The sequence below is a fragment of the Onychomys torridus genome, chromosome 8, assembly GCF_903995425.1.
Source record: "Onychomys torridus chromosome 8, mOncTor1.1, whole genome shotgun sequence".
Lineage (NCBI taxonomy): Eukaryota > Metazoa > Chordata > Mammalia > Rodentia > Cricetidae > Onychomys > Onychomys torridus.
Genome location: NC_050450.1, coordinates 102,984,261 through 103,008,084, shown reverse-complemented (window position 1 = coordinate 103,008,084; position 23,824 = coordinate 102,984,261). Strand labels below are relative to the sequence as shown.

The window sequence follows — 23,824 nt, the reverse complement described above, 5'->3', positions numbered from 1 at the left end:
CTACCCTCCTGCCCGTCCCAGACCTGCAGCACAGCTTGCTCCTGGCCACAGTGGCCACCGCCTCCAGCTCTGCTGCTGCCACCCGGCGCCAGCTGTCCCGCACTAGGGCCGCTGCGCGCATGCGCATGCTCCCCAGCCCACCTTCCCGGAGAGCAGGTCGGGAGGGGCACAGTGTTCTGATTGGGTGCCCTGCGGGGGCGTGGCCGGGATTGGGCCCCGCGGCTGCCGTCTGCGTGGCGGAAGTGCAGGGTGCGCGCCCACGCGCATGCGGAAAGCCTGGCTCTCTGGGGAGAGGCGCTGACGCCTGTTGTTGGGGACGCCTTCCTCATCGGGGGAAGGGTGTGAGCTTGGCAGTTTGCAGACTCCGGCGGTTAGAGGGTCGAGGAACCACGCAAAGGGCTGAGGCCTGAGAACTTCGGGCGGGGCTTCGGGACCAGAAAGGGGGAAGGCCAGAGCCGGGTGGCGTGGACGCTGGAGGGAAGGGTTGGAAACAGGTTTAAAAAGTCTTTTTAGGGTGGACTCCCCGGACTGGGGTACGTCCCGTATGAATCCTTATTATTTGGCGCTCGTGCTTGATAGATCCAAGTTCTTGGGGATAGAAACTGCAGCCAATTGGCCCCCGAGATGAGAACCGAGAATTGTTGAACATTTTGGTTCTTTTTCTGGCCAAGAGTTTTAGAATCTCTGTTCTTTGAGTATTTGTGGGGGAAAGGCAGAACGCCCCCTTGTTAATATAGCTCCCCCCCCCCGAAGAGCCTGCATTTCCACCATACGTGGAAAAACACTCGGGACTCTGAAGTCTTTAACTTTCCACTTGTAGGCAACTTCAATGCGGCTGAATCAGAACACTGTGCTGCTGGGCAAGAAGGTGGTCCTGGTACCCTACACCTCCAAGCATGTGCCTCGGTAAATGTTCACCTGGCTGGGAGCAGTTGTAGCTGCGTGGGGGGGCTGTTGGGAACAGCACCGTGAAAAGGCCGTCCTCATTCCTAATCTCCGAGCAGGTTTTGTTCTAAAAAACATGACTTATTTGGTACTGCACACCTTTGATCCCAGCACAACACTCGGGAGGCTGAGGCAGGTGGATCTCTGAGATTGAGGCCAGCCTGGGCTACAGAGTGAGTTCCAGGCCAGCTAGGGCTTCATTCACAGTGAGACTGTGTCTCAAAGGGGAAAAAAAACTAAGAAAGAATAATGCTGAAGTAGAGAATTTATTTCCCTTTTTTTTCTTTACCCTCTCAGGGCTTTTCAGTTAGGAATTAACACCATCTAAATGTGTGTAGCAAGAACAAAGAAGTGTCTTCTTCCCTTGTTCTAAGTTACTGATGGCATTTCTTGATATCACGTGCTTGTCCCAGATGTTGAAATCACGTTATTTTGATGCCTGCTGTTTAAAAGGCCAGAAGGGAGTTTCAGGGACCCTTTGTGGGGTTCACTAGCAAATGTCTGGTAAATTGAGAAAGTGGTTATGTAGAGGGTGGGGGTGTCCTCTACTGTTTTGCTTTTGGGAGGTCTCTGGCACTCTGCCTTGTGGAGGTCTGCCCAGCCCTCTTTGCTGAGGTTGGCTTGGCATATACTTATCCTCAGGAATTGGAGGAATGTTTGGCTTCACACTTCCTGGATGGAAAACTGAGCACATAGGGCTGCCCCTCTCTGCTGCTGCTGCTGCTGTGTGAGGGAAGGACCTGCCTTTTCTGACTGGTCATTCCCTTCTCTTTGAGTGTCAGGACTGTGGGGCCCTCACCCCTGCCTTCTTAGCTATTTGGAATTGTGCTCACAGGCTGATGCTGAATTCTCTCTACAGACAAAGCTCAAACACTCACCCTCTCAAGAGAGGGTATCCTATAACCCAGGCTGGCCTCAAACTCCTGATCCTCCTGCCTCCTCCTCCCAGATGCTGGGCATCCAGGCCTGTCCCTCCACATGCAGCAAAACCCATGCTGTTGACTCAGTACCACTCATCTGAGACCAAGCCTCTGCCCCTCCCCTCCCCGACCCACAGGTACCACGAGTGGATGAAGTCAGAGGAACTGCGGCACCTGACAGCCTCAGAGCCGCTGACCCTAGAGCAGGAGTACGCGATGCAGTGCAGCTGGCGTGAAGACGAAGACAGTGAGGAGTCCCCCACCCCCCCCCCCTAACACCACCCCCGGCAGCCTCCTCTTTTCCTTTCTCTCTCACCTCCCAGCTACTGCCCCTCTCGGGCTGTTGCTAGACTGTGGTAAAAAGTTTGAAGTGGTCCCTGTGGGACCACTGTCCTCTTTCCTCAGCAGACTCCAGGCAACTTGATTTCTAGCCATTGATCTAGGCCTTGCTCTCATGTCCTTTGCCATAGCCTACCCTTTGGGCCCCTTGTACCTTTCAGTATAGATGCCTCATGGAGAAGGCTGTTTCCTCACTTCAGATCAAAGGTGGACTCAGAACTCTGTACTAGGCTCTGGGCCCCTTTTCTCCTGCTGGTCTCTGGCTTGTGGGGGAACACCATCACCTCTTTCCTTTGAAGAGTGCAGGTTCTAACTGTTGCCTCCGCCCTCAGAGTGCACCTTCATTGTGCTGGATGCAGCAAAGTGGCAGGCCCAGCCTCGCCCCCCTGAAGAAAGTTGCATGGTGGGAGATGTGAACCTCTTCCTCACAGATCTAGAAGACCCCACCTTGGGGGAGATCGAGGTCATGATTGCAGGTTTGTCCCACCTGGCCCAGCCGGAACTTCAGAGCGCTCAGTGGGTACCCAGGGTAGCAGTCAGCTGTTGTCAGCTAGCTCTTGACTTTGGCGGCTTGCTCCTCTGTCCCACATCCAGCATAATGACTACCCTTGGGTTCATTCTTTCTTCCATATGCCTTTGTATGAACTTAACCGTGTGCATGCGTGTGTGCATGTGCGTGCCAGAGGACAACCTTGGCTTTTGTTCCTCACAGGCCATCTTTTAAGGTTTTGTTTGTTTTTTGTGTATGTGTTTTGAGAAAAGGTTTCTCATCAGCCTGGAGCTTGTCAAGTAGGCAAGGCTGGCTGGCTGTGCCTCCCTCCCTCCTCCCCAGTATTGGGCTTCCAAATGCATGCCACCACACCTGGCTTTTTTACACGGCTTCTGGGGCTCAAACTCTGGTCTTTCTGGCAAGCACTTAATTATTGAGCTGTCTCCCTGTCCCTTAACACTGAATTTGTGGGCCTCAAAACCCCATCTGTCCCATGCTTAGAAGGAGAGCCTCTGGAAAGAACCGACTCAGGAGATGTCCTGCCATGCCATGGAGGAGCCCCTTCTGCATCTTTGGCCCTTCGCTTCTCCCAAGAGCTCCCTGGGGAAGGGAACAGGGTGTTCAGATTGCTGGGAGCCTTGTGCATTCTTTCATTGGCTTGTGCTTTTTCCGTGGGCAGACCAGTGACCCAGTGCCGGACAGGTATACTGGAGCCTGGTGCCTGGTGCCAGCACGTGTGCTTTCTCCTAGAGCCCAGCTGCAGAGGCCAGGGCCTTGGCACCGAGGCGTCTCTCCTGATGATGTCTTATGGTAAGACAGTTGACCCACGACATGAGTCCAAGTGGGTAGGCCTCAGCTGAGGCTTCTTCAGGCATGGGGGAGGAGGCAGATGGCAGGTACCTCTGCTGCAGACTGGGCCAGGAGGGCTGGAAGAGTGGAGGTTTTCATCCTGTTTGCCCCTCTCTGGTAACTCTGGAGGAGTAACCAAGCTAGGTCTGACCAAGTTTGAAGCCAAAATCGGGCAAGAAAACGAGCCTAGCATCCGTATGTTCCAGAAACTTCATTTTAAGCAGGTAAGGGCACCTAGTGAGGAGGCCTATGGAAGTCGAGCTGTGGGTGTTAGAACTCAGCTGTAACACTGGGTCTGCTCTCTGGCTCCCACAGGTGGCTGTGAGCAACGTCTTCCAGGAGGTGACACTCAGACTGGCAGTGAGTGAGGCCGAGCGGCAGTGGCTTTTGGAGCAGACCAGCCACATGGAGGAGAAGCCCTATAGTTGGGTTGGCAGAGCCTGTGACAGCCACCCTGTGTGAGCAGAATTGGAACCACACTCCCGAGGCCAGACAACTGCATGGGAGATAAATGTACAGCGTCCTCAGTCTGCTCCGGGCCCTCCTAAGCATGCTTTGGCCTCCTCTGGCTGGCAGTGGCTAAGAAGACTCCTTCCTCCTCCCTCCTATAAGCTGACTCTGGTTGCGCTGAACTGATGGCTGGAGTCCTTGGAGGCTAGGGTGGAGGTGGGAACTGGAAGCTGGAAAGTCAGCCTTTCCCGGGGGTCCCGGCCGAGTAAAACACTCATTTAGGCAGCCTTCTTTGTTCCTTCATTCAGTCTCCTCGTGGAGGAGGCTGGGGCAGGGGTGGCTCAGTCCTGCTGTCAGCAGGCCAGTGACCAAGTGGACTTGATTCAGAAAAGACAGGTGACCTGTCAAGAGTGGGCTGGCTCTGCCTGGTGGCCTCGGTCCTGCTTTCAGCTCTGTGGAGCCAGACAGGTCTGAGGAAGAACGGCTTCTGAACGCAGCCCTTTATATCTGGGGTGATCCTGCTACTGGTACTCAACAGTCTCCTGCAACATCAGGCTCTTCCCCACCCATTCAGCTCTTTATCCAGTCTCCGGGCAACTGCATCCAACCTGGCCATTAGGGGGCAGCAGAGGCACAGGTTCGGGATGGCAGACTGCTGACAACGTTCTCTAGGGTCTGCACACGTTGACTTCTAACTGTCCCTGTATCTTGTTGTTATCTGAAGTAATCAACAAAAAAAGGCCAGGCATATTTTCAAAACAACTCTGACAAAAGGTTAGAATTGCATTTGATGCTCTGGATAAAGTTATTGCCAAAACTTCCCAGCCCCTGGTCTTGGCATCTTACCCCAGATTGCAAGGGGGAAAACTGCTATCCAAAATGTCTGCATCTGAAGTGAAGCTTGTTATTGGCTCCCTTTGGACTCCGCTCCAGACCTTAGCCAGAAGTTCCAGTCCAGCTGAGAGTCAAAGGTCCCCCACAGCTTCTCCACCCAGCAGGAGAGGTAGGGAGAGGCTCATCCAAGCCCTGTGGGGCAATCCTTAGGCCTGTTACACCAGCCCGGGGGGCCTCCACCTGGGGTCAAAGGGTAGAAGTGTGGGTGGATGAGGGAGGCCAGGCCCAGCTGAGCAGGCAAGCATGAGATGATAGGTACTGTGATAAGGGCTCTGGATGGCTCCTTTTAAGGTTGGTGGAATCCAGACCGTAATGCTGAGATGGCCAGATAGTGAATGGCCCTTCTCCCCTGGATCTGTTATCTTCACTTGCTCCTTCAGCCCAGCAACCTGGTTCTGAGTAGTCTTTCTGTAGAATGGGTGAGTGGAAAGTAGCTGGGGCCACACACCTTCATTTCTGAACACCTGTCCTAGGACCTGGTCTAGCAGCCTGGGCATTCAAGGCCCTCCTGGCGAAGGGCAGTATATTCCCCTTTGCAAAGTCCCTTCCAGCCCACCTTGCCACACAATGTGTCCTGCAGCTAACTGAACTAGTTTTTTTCCTGTGTTGGATATCTGCCTCCCATTCAGGCCACTGGGCAGATAAGGGAGGGTGTCTGCAGCAGGCTCAGACTGCTGAGAATCCTGCATCCCTTGGTGGGGGAACAGGGAGGAAAGTCACCCTCACATCCTGAACCCAGCCCTAGTAAGATTTCACTTGTAGCACTTCTGGAATGAGGAGCCTCAGAGCCCTTTCAGCATGTGGCTCTCAGCTTCCTCTTCCCACAGTCCCCATAAACATCCCTATTGTCCCCATACATCACTATTGTCCCCTGTACCAGGGTGCACTGACATGGAACTAAGCAAACAGAACTGGAGGGCCCTGTGGACTGAGTAGCTGCAAAGCCACTCAAGCTTGGAGTTGCAGAGAGCCCTAGATGGTCTTCCGGGAGTATCCCACCTCTGACCCAAAGGCCAGCTACCTGGGAATACAGTTCGTTACCCACTCTCTTAGACATGAAGGAAGGTATGAGGCAAAGCTCCAAAGGAAGACACAAGAGGCTCAGGCGGTTTAAAGGAACCAGTGAATTTCTGAAGGCATTTCCTTATAGTGGTGGCATCCGGCTCAGGACAGGCAGAGGCAGCCAGGGTTTCCCCGTGCTGCCCAGGTCTCTCAGTGAGAGTGGAAACAAGAATCTAAGGATAAGGTCATTGCCATGCTCTGGGTACAAACAACCAGGAAAATCACAAGAATCATGAAAACAAGAACAGCTCTAAATCCTGTAACACTACACTCTTAAAAAAAAAAAAAAAAAAATCAAATGGACCAAAGCAGCCCAGCCGTAGCTCTGAGGACTCGGGCACCCTGTCCATTATGAGCAATGGCCGCTACAGCCAGTCCCTAGTCAGCTCTGGACTTGGTTGTCACATGTAGTTGAGGAGGACTTGTTCCAAAGGTCCTTGCTTGGTGAGGGTCCCAGGGATGTCCTAGGCAGACTGGTGAGGGGACACTTGGTAGGAGGAAGCCCTCAGGGAGGGGTGAGGGGCAGGACAGAAACATTCCCCTTCCCTAAGGTAAGGGAAGAAAAGAATTCCTAGGAAAATCATTTGTCAGGGAGTGGGGTGAGGTGGGGTGCAGATGCTGATTTGAATGTTGATTGGTGGGCAACTGGGGAGGAAAGGGGGAGCTAGGTTAGGTGGATGGGTGGCTCCACCTTCCAGCGCTGGCCAGCGGGTGATCAGGTGCTCAGAGGTTGCTGAACAGTTCATTTTTCTTGCTCCAGTCCATCTGCGGGGCCCGTTTGCTACTGCGCTTCTGGTGGGCTCTCTCTTTAGCCACAGCCAGGGAGATGTTGAAGTCCAAGATGGGGTCAGAGGAGGAGGAGGTAGTTGAGGGCTCGGTGGTGGACTCCTGTCTCTTGGGGCTGTCTTGGGAATTTAGCTAAAAAGAGGAGGAAAGAGTCAGTATCTATTCCTAAGGGCTCTCTGGTCCTTGGCCTCAGAGGTGGAATCCCTTGGGGCCATGGCCAAGGTAGCCAGGTCACAAGAACAAACTGCACCTCCCCATGTGACCTCAAAGGCAGGCCAGTGTGCCAGGAACCAGAGTGGCCTGGAAATGGCTTCCCGTAACTCAGTCACCAGCCCCCACGGGGCCTGCCTACCTCCTCACTGGTATCACTGGAGGCAGATCTTGCCAGGGCTGGCCTGGGGCTCTCGGAAGCTGCCTCTACCAGGGCTTCACGGCTGCTCTCCTGGCACAGAGAGGAAAAAGTATGGGTTGGCAGGGGATGATGGGAAAGGAAACTCCTGATGAGAGAAGCTAGAGACCTCATTAGAGAGGGTCCTTGCTCAGGCTTGGCCATCCATCCAGTTCCAGATTTATAGTACTGCATTCCTAAGAGGATTGGGGCAGCCTGGTTCCATCCATCACCTGGGCGGGAGCGGGGAACTTCGGAATCTCTCATCCTCCCCAACACCTCTGAGCACTGACTCACTTTGTGGATCAGTGACCCAAGAGGGGCTTCTTGGAGTACAGGGCCACCAAAGTAGGGCCACTGAAGTCCTCCAGTTTGGCCTGAGGAACATATACGGTCCCTTAACCTCTTACAGCCCTCTCCAGGTCTTAACCCCAAAGGAGTCAACCAGGGTCTTTAGAGAATAAGATGGATAGAACATTCTAGAACTAAGGACAGGGTGGCAGAAGGTGGCCACCTGATTCTTGCCTCCACTAGATCCCTGTAGAGGAAGCCTTCAAACACATTTTGCCAACTCCAGGCTCTGTGGTCTGATTCTGAGACAGCCCATGCCAGAGTAGAGGTTTTGGCTGGGTGTGAGCCTGGCACTCAGCCCCTTCCTGGGTCCTTCCATGGCCTCGGCTGGCTCCCAGCCTCACCCCCTTCCCTTCTGCCCAAGGAGGCGGGACTTTGTTCTTCCAACTCAGACTGGAAGTAGCAGGACCAGCAGCAGCCAGACACTGAGGCTCTGTTCTTGGGGGGAAGAATGGCCTCTTCTGTATGGTGGGAGTTGGAGGCGGGGGCTGCAAAGGGGCACCAGGCAGCCTTTCCCAAGTGACAGCCTTACCCCCTGACAGGGGCCGGGGTACTCTGGTGATCCTATAGTTTGGAGTTCAGGAAGAAACTGGAACTGGGCCCTGATGTGCCAGCCTGAGCTGACTCCCAACCATGCCACCACTTGCTCTGTCTCCACAGAGAAGTGGGTAGGGGACCCCTTACCTTCTGTATCTCTCCATTGGTGAAGGGCTCAGGCAAGGGGCCTAGATGAGGGAGACAGCAAAGGTCAGTCCAGAAACTTTGGGGAAGGAGAGCAGGGTGGCCAGAGCTGTGCCTTGGGCAGTTCACCAGACCTCATACTGGAGGTCAAAGGCTACAACTTTTTTGGCTGCAACCCACTGTATGTACATTTGACATTTTGATGACCCAGTGCCCAGAAAGATTGTTTGACAATTTCAGAAAACAAGACCCCACTACAGTCCAATACTTTGGCATTACCAACTAAAATTTATTCTTATAATGTCTCAGTTGGCAAACTGGGAGAACTTTTTTGAGGATGTGGGGGGAGGCTTGCACGTGAGGAGTGCTACTTGATGCTGACTGGCAACCTGTGATAGACAAGACAGCTCCCTGTAACAGAATGATACTTTGCGCAGTGCTGGGGGCCAGACACACAACCCTCCGTATATGAATCCGTGCTCTACCTTTTTGGTCCTAGCTTGACATTTGACCCAGAATGTCAAGATGCCAGGCTTGCTGGAGCGTTAAGATGGGATGGAGTTCTAGGGTAGCCAGTCAAAAAACAGGTCCCCTGTAGCCAGAGAGATGGCTCAGTGATGGCCTGATGACCTGAGTTGGATCCCCAAGACCGGATGGTAGAAGGACAGAACTGACCCTTCTAAGCTGTCCTCTGGCCTCCACATACACCCTAGGCAGGGCTGGGCCTTGGTATTCACACATCCCAGGGTAGACAGCAGATTTAGGGCCACACCTCAGATTATATAGCTGGCACCTGCTGCCTTGGAGAGAAAATAATGCCAACTATCTGCCACCTGGAAACGAGGGGACAAGAGGGTTCAAGGACAGTGTTCTGGGCAGAGTCAGGAGAGACCAGTGAGAGAAAAAGCGAGGCTTGAGGTCACCTCCCATATGGCCTGAGATGGGGAAGGCACCTTCCACCTTCATAGACTAGTAAGGATGGGTGGGGTGCTTCTGCACGTTAGGCTGCGATACATGTGAATATTTCCCCTTGACAGGGCTGTCCACTATATCCCTCCTCTTGGAGATCTGAGATATGTGGACCCTGACCTGCTACTATAATCTTCATCCTCAGGAGGCCCCACCCATTACAAAGTCCAGAGAGGTTTCACTTCAAGCAGAGCACAACAGATCACCCTTCTGGAGCCTCTCTTCCCAGGGAGAAAGTCTGGACTAAGGAGTAGGAGGTGCTCGGCCCCTCCTGCCTGGTGTGGCTGCCTTACTCACTTTGGCTTGGCTTGAACAGGAGGAGGTGCCAGGCTTGGCAGGATGAGAGTAGGGGAGGGGGAAGGGGAAGGCAGGGGCCCAGGGACTGAAGGGGACCCACTACTCTCTAGAGCCAGTAAGCCTGAGTTTCCAAGGCAACTTGACAGAGAGCGGGGGAGGGGAGCACCAGGCCCCTGTCACTGGACTCTGATCTGCCCAGCAAAGGCTGGAGGCTGCCCCAGAGTTAACTCTTTCCTCTCAGAGGAATCGCTGGAGAACGTGCTGGACTAGGGAGAGGCTCAGGCCATGCCTTGGTGCTGATCAAAATCTCATCCCCTCCTTCATGACAGTTCATTGCCAGCACCTGCCACCTTCAGACACTCATGGCCCACCCCTGCTTCTACTCTCTACCAACCCATGCTGTGGGGTCTCTCCTTGCAATCCAAGAGGCTACCCCCAACTTCCGGCAAAGCCTTAGGCACTTGGCCATGTCCCCAGCTTGTGGGCACCCAGCTGTGCACTCACCATCCAGGTGTTCCTGGGATGGGATCACTTTGCACTTCTTGAAGAACTCATCGGCTTCCTTGTCTACCACCAGCAGCTTGGCCTCGTCCCCTCCGGCCTTGATGGCAGACACCACATCTCCATGCTGCTTGCCCTCCATGCAGACACCATTGACCTGGGAGGCAGAGCAGGGATGGGGTTACCCACACAGGTCTCGGTGATGAAGTCCTGTACCTGGGAATGCTGCATCCTCTCATGTGCTTAGTCCTGAACCCAGCCAGACAGTGGTTCTCTGACAGTCAGCTGGGAAGCAGGACAAATGGGAAGAGCCAAAGGAAATACCCAGAGGAGATTATACAAACACAGCTGTGAGCGAGGGGAGGCCTGGGAGCCTGGGCGGGCTCTCCTCCCCTCCGACCTCCCTCTCTGGGCCTTGGTTTTCTCACGTGTAAAGTGAGAAGTCTTGGAAGAGCTGATCTGTGGCTCTAAGGTTCTCACACTGTGATTCTGGGACCAGCCCAAGCATTTAGTTCACGTTTCCTCTCTCGTGAGCACAGCCCAAGAGCGGAGTGTCTCAAGGTTGAACTCAGGAGAGGGCGTTTGATCCATCCTCGTGCCTGGCACAGAGTGCTCAGGCATCAGGAAGACCATGCAGGTGGCCTCTGGCATCCACCTGGATTCTGGCAGGTAATCATGGGTGTATAGTGTATGTTTAGTAAAGCAGAACCCGAGAGGGGAAAAGAAACCATTCAGCCTGTCGGCATGCCCACCTACCACTTAATACCCTTTCTTCGAATTCCTCTACTTTACCTGTGTGGCCGCCCACCATCCAGCATCTCTGGGTTGGCCATATCCCATGGGGTAAGCAAACCATAGATGATATAAGGCTGTTCCAAAGCATCAAAGATCAGGAGGGAAGAGCCTGGGAGAGCACGGAGAATACTGGAAAAGGGACTCACCTCCACAATGCGGTCCTGAGCCCGGAGTCCAGAGGCCTCTGCAGGTGAGTCTGGGTCCACTGCTCGGATGAACTGGCCTGGCTTAGACTTGTCACTGTGCAGGTTGAAGCCATAGCCATTGGGCCCTTTCTTCATGGTACAGAGCCGAGGCCGGAGCTCACGCTGTGGGGATGTAGGAAGCACCCATGTCATTCCACAATGTCCCAACACTGCCTTCTCCAGCTCCACCTCCCTGCCTAGAAGGTTTTGGAATAATCCAGTGGTGACCGGAGCCCACAGAGCAATGCCACAGACACTGGCCCAGGGTTCGGATGGGAATGGACATGTAGCACTGGAACAAATTGAGTGGCTCTGGAAAAGCCACTGTCCCTGCCTGAGGCTAGTGTCCCTCTTAGCCATTCTGTTACTTACATGTTGTTTTGGTCTTATCATTCCCCACCCAAGGCTCATCTGGCCCTCTTAGGCCTGGCTGGATACTTGAGGCTCCTGAGTGGGCCCCTGGCCTCTGTATCTGTTCTCTGTTGTGAAGGCAAGGATAGCTGTTTACTGAAAGCTGGCCAGTTTGTTTACAGTAAAGATTTTCATCTCTACTGGACTCTCTTCTTGACTCCAGTGAGCCAAATGGCCCAGCCAGATGTGACCCTGATAACCTGAAACCCGGTAGGTAGCAGGGCAAAGGGTCCTGAGGCAGAGGAGACACGGCTCTAGGTCCAGCCAAGGGTATAGGGAGCAACAATGTGTGTGTGTGTGTGTGTGTGTGTGTGTGTGTGTGTGTGTGTGTGTGTGACTAATCCCCAGGGCAGGGCCAATGTCGTCAAAGACAGTGGCCTGGAAAGCAGGGCCTATTACTTTTTGGTTTGCTTGGTTTTTGTTTTGAAGACAGGATTTCTCCGTATAGCTCTGGCTGTCCTGGAACTCTGTAGACCAGGCTGGCCTTGAACTCTGAGATCTGCATGCCTCTACCTCCTGAGTGCCAGGATTAAAGGTGTGTACCACTGCTGCCTAGCCTGTTACTTTTCACATTATTTATTCTGTGTGTGTGAGGGAGCACGCATACACCACAGCCACATGTGAGGTCAAAGGACAACTTGTGAGAGTTGGTTCTCTCCTTTCATTATGGGGGACCAGGTTGTCAGACTTGGTGGCAAGTGTCTTGACCCACTGAGCCATCTCACCAGCCCCCTGAGGGACACTTAGCTGGGAACAATTTCAACATCTTCCATCCTCTTCTGGCAGCTCAGTTCTGAAGCTATAGCCCTGATACTCACAGGACACAGACTGACAAGATGGACAGAATATGGACACGAGCCTGCAGAAGCTGGAGGCTCTGCAAGCCCTACCCAAGCACTAGCCCAACCCCAACTCCAAGCCCGGGGCAGTCTGTTGGCCACTGGCTGGCTGGCTAACCCTGGGTTGCCACCTACCTCATGGGGCAACAAGGCTCTCCTACTAGCTTGTGACTTGGGGCGAATCATTTCCATTTCTGAGCCTCAGGGTCCTTCCTTTAGAGAGGGTGTTTATGGCTACCTGCCTCTCATGGTTGCTAATGATAGAGTAGAAAAGTACTCCAAGTCCCTGTGCAGAGCTGCATGTCGCCATTGTTCTTACTAAGTGCCCACGCATACCAGGACTTTAGCATTGTTCTTGCTACTAAGGAACACTCAGGTAACTCTGAGATACTGGGTCAAGGAGGGTGGTGCCCAGGTTGTTCTGAAACCCAAATCCTCAGCTGGGGGTACAAAAGGCAAGGGAGGGGTGGGAAGGAGTGAAAGGAAGTCTTCCAGGCCTCCAGCCCCACCTCACCGGCACTACGGTCCCAGCCCTTCTTCACTCTGGGTGGGGGCTGAAGAGATTGCTCATGGGGTTAAGGTGCTTGCTGCCAAGCCCAACCTGGGTTTGCTGTCCAGGACACACATGGTAGAAAGAGAGAAGTGACTCCCACAGATTGTCCTATGACCCTGGCACTCCCACCCCACACAACATACATACATATACACAGAGTAAAATTTAAAGAGGTACAAAGAATGCTGGGCAGGCTTTGTGTACCTGTACCTGTGTTCAGGATGTTGGGGAGGAGTGTGCCCAGTCCAGAAGGCAGAGAAGGTGACAGTTGAGATTTTCCCTAAAGACGACTTACCCAGATCCCAGGGATCCCTCACTTCAAAGAGCAAAGACAACCAAATGGGCAGCAGAAAGAGGGTACCACAGGAGAGCCCTCCTCCCCTCAGCCTATCCAGTCCCTCAGCCTGCTGTGACCTCCTGCAGCCTCCCAGCACCATGTAGTTCCGGGAGTGAGGGTTCTCTGCTAATCCCTGCACAAAGCTGCCATGGGCCCTCCCCCAGGCTGCCTAGGTGAGCTAACAGGTCCGACAAGTTGCTGTCCCCAGCACAGGCTCAGCTTTCTGCCCCAGCCACACACCTCCTGTGGCCCTCGGTTTGTGGAATCTCAGTTCCTCCATCCCCACCCTCCCCAGGATTCCCTTACTCCAGACTTCCCACAGCAGCCTGGCTGAATCTGGTTAGCTGTTTCTCAGACAGGGAAATTGCAACTCCGAGAAGTTAAAGCCCACTCAGTCTGGCTGGAGCCCGGCTTTCCTCCCACGACAACGGTCTTGTCCTCAGCATTGGGTCCGGAACTCAGCAGCCTAGAGTGAGGCCTAGTGATGAGCAGATGGCGGGGGCTCTTCTCACACTAACCAGGTGTCTGGGAGCTAATGAAACCACAGGCTTCCTTCCGGGAGCTCCACGCCTCTTGCAGCCAGAGCCCCAGCCTGAGTGGAAGGATAAAGCCTGGCCTGGGTGACGAGGCTGTGAGCATGCCTGGGCTGGCACTGTGGCTAGAACCAGGCTGAGGGTTTAGGAGAGGTGGCTCCCTAGTTAGTACAGGGCAGGGCTGGGCAGGTGCCTTTGTGATGCCCACCTTCCAGTTCCAAGTCTGTGCTTTGGATTTTCTCTACACCTCAGCAAGTGTTACCTCAGCATCCCCCTTCTAGTGACACATGTCTTCAGAGTTCAAAGGTCCACTTTGCATCCTTCTGGCACATGAGGACCAGTAAGATTTAGAGGACCCTGCCTAAGGGGATAAGACATCCTCGACTCCATTGCCCTCTGAGTGGCTCTGTGGTTGATTCAGGGTCTGTGGGTGGTAGTGTGGGGTGACTGGTATTCTCCAGGAAGCTCTCCTCCATGCCACACTCACAGACCTTCCATGCTAATGGGTCCCTTTTGGAAGTCTCTAGAGCAGCGGTTCTCAACCTATGGGTCAAGAACACTTTGAGGGTCGAACAACCCTTTCCCGGGATCATCCATTAGATATCCTGTATATCAGATGTTTGCATTATGATTTTTTTTTTTCCCCGGAGCTGAGGACCGAACCCAGGGCAAGCGCTCTACCACTGAGCTAAATCTCCAGCCCCTGCATTATGATTTATAACAACAGTAGCAAAATGATAGTTACGAAGTAGCAATGAAAATAATTTTATGGCTGGGGATCGCCACAGCAGAACTGTATTAAGGCCCAGCATTAGGAAGGCTGGGACCACTTCTAGGTCTCTTCCTTCACAAGCGGGGGAGGGGGAGGGTTTTAAACTTCCAGAGAAACTAGCCTCTTCCCTTCCCATCCCCAGGAGCTGTCCCTGCAGCTGCTGAGTCAGCCCATCCCAGCTTGGGTGGAGCTTAGAGGAGTCCCCTGGGGGCAGGCCCCCGGTTCCCAGGCCTAGAGCCAAGTAGAGATGGGGAGGGGCCAGGTGCCCGAGCTTGGATTCTGCCTCTGGGAAAAGATAAAGGGGAAAACTCCGCACTACCCTGGGCTTGGTGTGTGCCCCCTTCTACCCTAAGTGGCCTTGGGACTTGTGCCAACTCCAGAAGGATCCATAGCATGGGGCATGGAGGGGGTGGGGGGGCACCTTCACAGGAACACAGACCCAGAGGCTACATAGAGCCTCTGCACAAACTTACAAAGTAAAAATCAGGACAGGTTCAGGAGATTGGGGACACAGAAGCAAAATCCCCAGGCAACAGTGGCAGAGGCTGGTTGGCGTCAATGGATCTGAATGGGGCTGGACTAACTGAACCTCTCTCTCTCAGCCTTCTAGAGAGGACCAGGAGCATTGCCTTCAAACCCTCCTGGAGCTTTCTCATTTCTCCAGTTCCCAGGCTGCCTGCCCCTTGACCCTCTGCCCCAGGATCCTAACCCCACCCTACAAAGCCAGGCCAACATCAACACCCACACTTTGTAGGCTGGGGAGGATGGGGGCACGGAATTCAATAGTCACCACCCACGGGCCACCTGGAAAGCCAAGGAAAGTCGATACCCCCTAATCCTGGTGCTGTAGAGAGCAGCAGTCCCAAGGCTGCCCTGTTCCCCCTTGAGGGGGGTCTGCTGGGTGGCTGGGGGACCAACACCCCTTTGGGCCTGGTCCCTCCCTGGCTGATACCACGGTGATGGGCTTAGGAGAAACAGCCAGGCAGTTTCTATACCTTCCCAAGAGCCAGCCAGCTCCAGGCCCCAGCAGCGATGGGCTGTGAGTGAGAAGACCACCAGAATGGCCAGGGAATACTTTCTAAGACTGTCCTTCCTCAGCCCAGGCCAGTCCAGCCCAGGGCTCTTATACAGGGAAATAAGCCTGGTTCCCTGCTGTGTCACACTGGGGAAGTAGCCCCAGATCCAGATGAAGGACTAAGAGGGACAGAGAGGAGGAGCCCTTGGGGGGAGAGGCTGGGGACATTGTGGGAAGCAGCTAGGGTTCCTCTGCCCCCATCGACTCAGAGGGACATAGGCTTGGAGCTAGCATTGTTCTTCGAGGAAGCTTGATGGAGATGGCTGGATTCTGCCTACGGTTGCCATGGAGGGGCAGCACGGGATGCTATTTTTTAGGCAGGCTGAGAAATGACCAGGGGCTTGGAACTCTGGGCCACTATAGCCTCTGTAAGCTAGAAGTAGCCTCTGCTCACTCCTGATGTGGGATTGGCTACTACCAAGCCTGATGTCATCTCCAGTTCCTCATAGGACCCTTCCTCTTTTATCTGTACAAGAACACTTCTGGTCCCAATTGAGAGAGAGAGAGAGAGAGAGAGAGAGAGAGAGAGAGAGAGAGAGAGGGGTGGTGGTCCTTGTGGGAGCCAGGTAGCAAGAGGAACTGGGAGAGCTAAAATGGGGGCTGCTTCAGAGACACCAATAGTCCTGAGTCAGAGGCCCCAGCCAGGTCCTCACTTTAACTAGGAGCTGACTAGTGTCTCCTCTCATTGTTGGACAGAGAGACTTACAGTGAAGCAGAGTTCTGCTCCGCTCTCTCGCAGGCTGGGGAAGCCTGAGACAGAGCAGGCTGGTACCTGGGCTACAGCCTAGCTGGACACCATCCAAGGCTGGCCGCCAGGTGCCTTCCTGCCGGCCCGGCAGGCAGTTCACCAGTACCAACCCCCACCCTTCTCCCAGAAGCTGCCGATTTATGGGCTGTCCCAAGAGGCTAAGCAAGGACATTCAAGGAGCTCGGTGTGAAACTGGGGCTCATTATTGAAGTAATGAATAGCAGCTATCATTTACTGAATGTTTAATACGGACTAGACACTATGCCGGGGGCTTTGTGCTTATTTTCTCAAATAAACCCCAATTGTAACTCTGTAAGGGAGATATGCCCACATTTCACAGAGGGGGAAAAAGTAAAGTTCAAATTGTTCAACTATACATGCTTGATAACAGGAGAGAGCAGGATCTGAACTCAGAGCTGGACTAGCACTACTGAGTACAAATATACTAGACATGTGGGGAATTTCAAAAGGAACCAGGCATGGTGGCAATAACAGGCAGACCTCTGTGAGCAGGCCAGCCTGGTCTACATAGTGAGTTCCAGCACCCCCGCCTCCCGATGATAAAGTAAAAATGTAATCAAAATTCAAAATATTATCATTTCAAGTGTGGATTTGTTTAACATCTTGAAATAGTTGATGGCTATGGTGGTGCACACTTTTAATCCCAGCACTTGGAAGGCACAGGCAGGTGGATCTCTGAGTTTGAGGCCAGCCTGGTCTATAGAGTAAGTTCCAGGACAGCTAGGACTACATACACAGAGAAACCCTGTCTTAAAAATCAGACAAATAAATAAAACACAAACAAAAACAGAAAGAAGAGTTTACCTCTTTTTAGTTGTGCAGGCTGAACTTCCCTAATCTAAAAATCTGAAGTGGAAATTGCTCCAATAATCTGAATTTTTTTTTTTTTTTTTCCAGACAGGGTCTTCTGCAATCCAGGTTGGCCTGGCTTCAAATTCTTTACAGATCCAAGAATGACCTCCCGTCTCCACTTCCCAGAAGACTAGGGATTCCAGGTGAGTGCCACCATGCCCAATTTTATGTGGTACTGTGGCTAGAGCTCAGGGTTATCAAGTCTGCTAGGCAAGCACTCCATTGACAGAACTATGTCCCTAGTCCCCAAATTTGAAATTTTTGGCACAACATCACAAATGGAAAATTCCATACTAGAATTAGTTCCTAAGCAAAGTATGAGTCCTCCCAGGCTGTGCATTGAGACACAGGTGAATATTGTGTGTAGACTTGGGTCTTGACCCTAGATCTAAGGTTTGTATAAATCTTCCAAAGTTGGCAAACATCCAAAATTCGGAACACTTCTCGTCCCAAGAATGTTAGATAAGGCATTTCAACCTGCACCAGGCCCCCATGTCCAGCATACTTCCGCTTGGACACTTTACGTGGCTAGTGGCTGAAGACTCAGCTGCCTCACTTTCTGCTGCTATGCTGCCAGAGATAGCCCCAAACAGGCTCTATTCTTTGAACTTGCTATGGGCATTGGGCTGTGACCTGCCAAGCACACAGAGAGGCTGCTTTTGTCTCTGATCCCAGTGAGATCTGAATCTGGCCAATGTTCTCTGCATGTCACCATGCTGCCTTTGAAGTCATCTGTCCTCGGGAGATCTATAGCTTGTTCTTATTTAGGATACAGGGACTGAAACATTGTTGTGGCTGGGGCTGTGAAGAGTGAGCTTTTCTACATGGAGGGGGAGGCTCAGTCAACAGGCAAAGCCAGCCTCCTGGGGTCTCTGTGCTTCAAGGGAAAATAGGGGTGGGGGTGGGGTGAGTGGGGTTGAGACTTTGTTTCCCAGGCTCCAACCCCCTCATGAAGGGCTTAGGACTAACCCTTCTGGGCTGAGCTACTAAGAGGTATCTATACTTTTCTGGGGTACAGACTGCCTAAAAGCTCTGGCTCCAAAAGGAGCTGCAGTTACCCCAACCCCTGCAGGGAAGCTGGTTCAAGCACACCCTGAATCACAAATTTTAAATGTCTGTGTTGCTGGGGTTTGAACCTGTAGCCTTGTGTATGCCAGACAAACTATCATTGAGCACAAAGAAGCCAGAAATACAAACTTATTAATGGCCTGAGGCTAAGAAACAGGGGCTCTGCCGGTTAATCCACAGAGAAAATGAAACCAAATATAACATGACCTATCCATTTCTTTTTCTTTTTGTGAAACAGGGTCTCACTGTGTAGCTCTGGCTGACTTGGAACTTGCTATGTCATCCAGGCTGGCCTCAAACTCAGAGATGTACCTGCCTCTGCTTCCCTGAGTACTGGGACTAAAGGTGTGTGCCAACGACGGGCTTTGACCTGTCCATTTCCAAGCCAAACACCTAGCAGCTTCCTTCCAAAGTCTGCCCTTCTGAAGCCCCATCTTGGCCAAATTAAACTTGTCAACTAATCATGCCCACCCATCTATCCTGCTTCCCGGGGTACCTACACTATCTTTGCCTCTAGGATCAGGGTCAAGGCTGGGAGGAACCCGAAGGAACCCAAGTGCTTTCTCATTTATGCCTGTCATCTCTCCCTCACAACCCTGCAGGCTGGGGATTGGTATCTCATTTCTCTGAGTGGAAGCTAAGGCTCGCAGGGACTAGGCATGATGTGGGCTTCAGAGCCAGGAAGCAGAAGTACGGAAACGCTCAACACTACGTCTGACCCCAAAGCCTAGACTCTTAGCCTCCCTGTCAAAAGGAAAGCTGTTAGTAGGCAAGAAGGAGTGGGCTGAGCCGATCTGGAGTTCCATCTCTCGGGGTACTGGATGCACAAACAAGCCCAGGTGTGCTGGACGGGGATGGAGTGAGACAAAGGTCGCTTACAGCTGCTGTGCGTTCACTCAGTAATTCAAAAACACTTATTGAACACCTCCCTATAGTCGGTACAGAGCAGTGTTGGTGACAGCATTCGAACAACCCAGGGCTGTGCCCTGGGGCTTCCCACGTATCAGAGGTAGAAGCTGTGAACACAAGCACACAGAGACACAGGACACATAGCTTGAGGGGATGCAGATCTCTGATGTGGCTGAGAACGAGCAGAGTGCTGGGGAGAGCGGGCCGCCAATTTTCTGGAGAACCGTAGTACTACATAGAATTATTATCATTGTTATTATTAAATATTGATGCAGAATCTTGTCCTGTAGCCCAGGCTGGCCTTGAACTGGCAATCCTCCTGCCTTTGCTACCCAGGTGCTGGGATTATAGGCCTGAGCCACCACACCCAGCTCATCACACAAACATTAAACAACAGTGATCTTTCAGCACTTCTGAGAGCTGGGCTTGGCCACAGCTGCACCTGCCCAGGTAGGGAGGAATCATCGCTGTGAACTATTTATTACTTCAAATGCCAACAGTCAACATTTACTGAGCACTTACTTAGTGCCAGTATTGAGTGACTTATACACATCCTTATGTAATCCTAAGAACCTCATGAGGTCACTGCCATCATTCCCAGCTTACACAATAGGAAACAAAGGCTTAGAGGATGAAGAAACCAGGCTCCAGGCAGTTCAGTTAGCACAGCTGAGCCGGCTCAGGTCTGCCCAGGCCCCTCTTTGAGCCCAAGCTCACGGAATTAGGCCTTGTCCTGTTTCTGGTAGGGAAAGACTACAGGAAAGCAGGTAAAAGGCCGGTGAGGTCGCTCAGACAGTAAAGCTCTCAGACAGTAAAGACAGTAAGCATGAGGACCTGAGTTCAATCCCCAGAGCAACGCTCCCTCTCCTCCCCCCCCCCCCCACGCCAGCAGTGGAGGTTTAGGCTTATAATCCTAGTGCTGGGGAGGTGGAGACAGGAGGATCTCTGGGGCTCACTGGCCAGCCAGTTTAACCAGATTTGAAAATTCCAGCCTGGTGGGCCTTTAATCCCAGCACTCAGGAGACAGGAGGATCTTCTCTGTGAGTTCAAGGCCAGCCTGGTCTACATAGAGTTCCAAGCCAGCCAATGAGACATAGTGAGATCCTGTCTCAATACCAACCAACCAGCCCTGCAAATCTAAAAGTCCCAGGCCTTAGTGAGAGATGCTGTCTTTGGAAACAAGGTGAGGGCTCAGTGAGGTGGAGCATACCAGTGACCCAGCATTTTGGGAGGCAGGGGCAAGAGAACCTCTGAGTTGAGGTAAGCCTGGTCTACAGATCAGCCAGAACTACATAATAAAACCCTGTCTCAATAAAGGCACCTCTACCTCCTTAGGCCTCAGCAGGCCAGTGGGGATGGCCAATGTTCCAGGCACCTCTCATCACCTGCCCCGTTGCTCTTGGCCCACCGAGATGCCACTCAGTCACAGCATCTTCGGGTTGACACCTGTCACAGAACTGATGAGATTAACAGAGCAGTTCCCGCTCTGCAAATGAATCCAGGCTAAAACTAACTGTCAAATCTCAGCTGGGTGCTCTATACACAGAGGGAAGGGATGCCTGCCTCGGTGTTTGTTGGCATATTTTGCAGTATTGGATGGGGCATGGGAGTGTCATCTGCAAGCTCATCACACCAGGATATGGAAACTCTATACCAGAGAAACTCAGTAGAACAGAACTGAAGGAGCTGGCTCAAGGCTTGGGCAACAGTGAACTTCACCATCTAGCAAAGCACAAGTACTCCCTACTGAAAAGACAGACTACATTGCACAATTTTACAGATGGGAGAATCAAAGCTCAGAAAATGATTGCCATGTCCTAGGATGCTATCCCCAGGATGGTTCTACTTTGAGTCTCCTGGTCTGAGGAATCTACATAAATGTAGGTGTCCTACTACCACCTGGGGACCCCGATTCTGTGTTCTCTTGGAGGACAGGTCTCCAAGAGGAAGCCCCAGCCCACTGCCTTTTTAGATACCATACAATCTGATATAGACCTTCCACAGCAGCCTCAACATGGCCCTCTAGCACCCAGCAGCTCACCGGAAAGGGCAAGGGGCGGAGCTGAGCATGACTGCAACTTGGTGTGTCCGGAGGGCGAGGGGAGGCTGCTGCTGATCTGTTCTGGTGCCAAAGTCCAAAGGAAAACTAGGGAGGGGGGAGAGGGTGGGAGGGAAGGGAATGTCGAATCAATGGACTCGGGACAAAGTTCAAATTGGGTTTGAGCCTAGGAGCAGAGGTCACCTGTTCAACTCACTGCCAGGGGCTCTGCTACTGCTTGCCAATGCCAATTTGGCCTGGCAGGAAGTGGGAACCTGGTGGCCCTGGCATTCCCAGACCAAACTCTGGCAGAACAGGGCTTCTGGTGACCTCACTTCCACCAAACCAGTTGGTACTCTCAGGCTCCGCCTCCAACCTTAAGGCTGAACAGTGCCCTTTCTCTGTTGAGGAGAATCTTTCCTGGCTCCATGGATACCGCTGGCACATGCCGCTACGAGGTAGAGAGCTAGTACACACTGAAGGGACCCTGCTTCCATAGTCTGTTCCTGGGCCTGCCTCCCTCCCTCCTTGCTCTCTAGGGATCGGAGGCTCAGCACAACAGCTCCTGTTTTGCCAGCTGCCCCTCCAGCAGCTGATCCAAACCGGGGTTGTTTCGGGGAAATACCAAACACCGGCAAAACCAGCCAGCCGGCTTGCTATCAGGACACTGGAGTGAGCTAGAACAAACAATACCAGGGCAGGACCACCAGCCCATGGTGGACTCTGCGGGACGCTGCCTGGCCTTATGACTGCTCCCTCTCCCAACCATCTTTCTCCTCCTCTTCCAAGATCCTCCCACCAGGCTCCCAGATACCAGCAAGCGAGCGCTTACTCCTCACATTCCAGAGGACCATAAATCCTCCGGGGTGGCAGAGCCACCACCCCCAAGACGCCTCTGCGCCTCCTCCCTGCACCCCACCCCCACCCTTCGCTCCGAGACGCTAGGACTTCCTCTCTTTCTTAGAAGTCACTTTAGACTTGAGAAGGATGAAGTCCAATCGGTGTGAGTTAATGATGCACAAACTAGGGAACCAAGGAGGTGAGGGTAGGGCTGCGAGGGCCTTCCCAGGGACCTCTTGTTACTCCGCCTTCATACCACTTTCAGCTACCATCCACAAGAACTGACGAAAGGAGAAAGAGAGACAGAGAGATGAGAAAGAGAGAGATAGAGGGAGGGAGGGAGCGTGGGAAGGAGGGAGGGGAAGAGAGAGAGAGTGAGTGAGTGAGTTAGTTGGCTAGTTTTGAGCTTAGCTGCAGGTAGGGAATAACCGAGGAAAGGGTTCCAGGGAGTCCGGGATGAGGGACAGAATCCAATTAATGGGAACCGAAAGTGCAGGCGGTCAAGGCACTCCGCTCCCCAGCGACCCGGGTCAGGCGATGGGGTCGCGGGTCGCAGTCCGAAGCTTGCCTCAGGAACTGCGAGGCTTCGGGTCAGAGGGCGGAAGCCGCTTCCTCCTCGCTGCTGGAGTTTCAGAAAGTGCTGGACGTCCGGGGCGCCCGAGTCTCTCCGGAATCCCAGTCCCATACCCAGGTCAGCCGGCACTTACCCGCTCCAGGTGACTCTTTTCGGCCTCGTTCTGGTCTCCAGCCTCCGGTGCGTCAGCGGCGGCCGGCGGCTCGGCTTGTTCAGACTTCTGGGCGCGCAGCAGCTCCTCCCCGACCGAGACGCCCAGCTTCTTGAGATGCTCGTCCGTCGCAGGGTCGACCACCAGCAGGCGCACGGCGTTGAGCGCCGCGCGGATGCGGCTCACCACCTGCTGATGCGTCTCCTTCTCCACATTCTCGCCGTTCACCTCCACCAATCGGTCCCCGGCCAGCAGCCCCGACTTCTCGGCCGGCGAGCCGGGCTCCACCAGCCGGATAAACTGGCCCACCTTGCCTTTCTCTCCGTGCAGGTGGAAGCCGTAGCCGTTCGGACCCTTCTCCAGGCAGCAGAGCCGGGGCAGGGGCTCCCCGGCCGCCGCGTCCGCGCTCATCTTGCCCTGCGAACGCTCAGCGCGGTTCCCGTCGGAGGCCGGGGACGCACGGCCTTTCTTCCCGCGCCGCGGAGCTCGAGTTGGGAGCTGAGCACCACACCGGTTACAGCGAGCAGGTGTCCCTAGAACCGCAGCAGCGAACGCACAGGAAGGGAGCGGGCCAATCCCCGCCCTGCGCGGCGTCTGAGCGTTCCAGAGCCCGCCCAAGCTCCTAAAGCCGAGGGCGGGGCTGTACCGTGGGTGTGGATCACGGTGGACCAATAAGAAGCCACACACTCGGACTCTTGGGCCGGGGTGGACAAATCTGGCCAATCAGAATGGTGGGGGTGTGGCTTGCACTCGGCGCGGCTCCCCGCAGCGGGAGAAGAAAAGAGAGCCCAGGAAGTGGAAGTGTTTGTTACCAAGTGCGGAGTTAGGCTGATGGGGCGGGGCTGGAGCCGGGGCCGGGTTCCAGGTACTCAACCCAGGGGCCTCGCGGCCTGCGCTCTGGTTTCCACGACGTGGAGGGGGATTTAGAAGAGCCAGTCTCGGGGTAAAGGATCCTCAACGCTTTAACTGCCGTCAGCCAAAGCTTGTTGCACAGCTTGGCTCGAGGGGGGGGGGGCGGGGTGGGGGACAGTTGCCGGGGAAACCATCCCACACCCCCCACGCACACTCACTCCTCCCCTTCCCCGGGGCCAGCTTAAGAACCGGACGGATGTCTTCTGTAACACAGTAACACTGTAACAGGGTAACTGTAACAGAATAACTCTGGAGCGGGGTTATTTAAGTAACAAAGTTTTCTACTTGT

General features: G+C 53.6%; 3 protein-coding genes across 4 annotated transcripts in view; 1 reads left to right on the top strand and 2 right to left on the bottom strand.

Annotated features, from left to right (window-relative positions):
• Positions 1-103, bottom strand: part of Tmem104 (transmembrane protein 104) — a 58,700-nt gene extending 58,597 nt beyond the window's left edge. For both annotated transcript variants that reach the window (XM_036197424.1, XM_036197425.1), the window contains exon 1: positions 24-103. The gene's annotated coding sequence lies outside the window, so the exon portion shown is untranslated. The remainder of the gene's footprint in view (positions 1-23) is intronic.
• A 152-nt stretch (positions 104-255) lies between these two features.
• On the top strand, positions 256-4,278 carry Nat9 (N-acetyltransferase 9 (putative)). The gene is given in 9 exon segments (XM_036194528.1): positions 256-339; positions 821-906; positions 2,003-2,112; positions 2,537-2,680; positions 3,445-3,504; positions 3,673-3,767; positions 3,859-3,965; positions 3,967-4,017; positions 4,019-4,278. Coding segments are annotated over 8 exon segments (717 nt in total). The 5' UTR covers positions 256-339; positions 821-829; the 3' UTR covers positions 4,092-4,278.
• Positions 4,279-5,988: 1,710 nt separating this feature from the next.
• Positions 5,989-23,241, bottom strand: Slc9a3r1 (SLC9A3 regulator 1). Its single transcript, XM_036196034.1, has 6 exons — positions 22,606-23,241; positions 10,864-11,025; positions 9,926-10,079; positions 8,159-8,199; positions 7,088-7,177; positions 5,989-6,867 (listed from the first exon to the last, which is right to left on the bottom strand). Exons 1-6 carry the CDS (start codon positions 23,032-23,034, stop codon positions 6,673-6,675), a joined length of 1,071 nt encoding a protein of 356 aa, XP_036051927.1. The 5' UTR covers positions 23,035-23,241; the 3' UTR covers positions 5,989-6,672.
• Between the last annotated feature and the right edge of the window lie 583 nt (positions 23,242-23,824).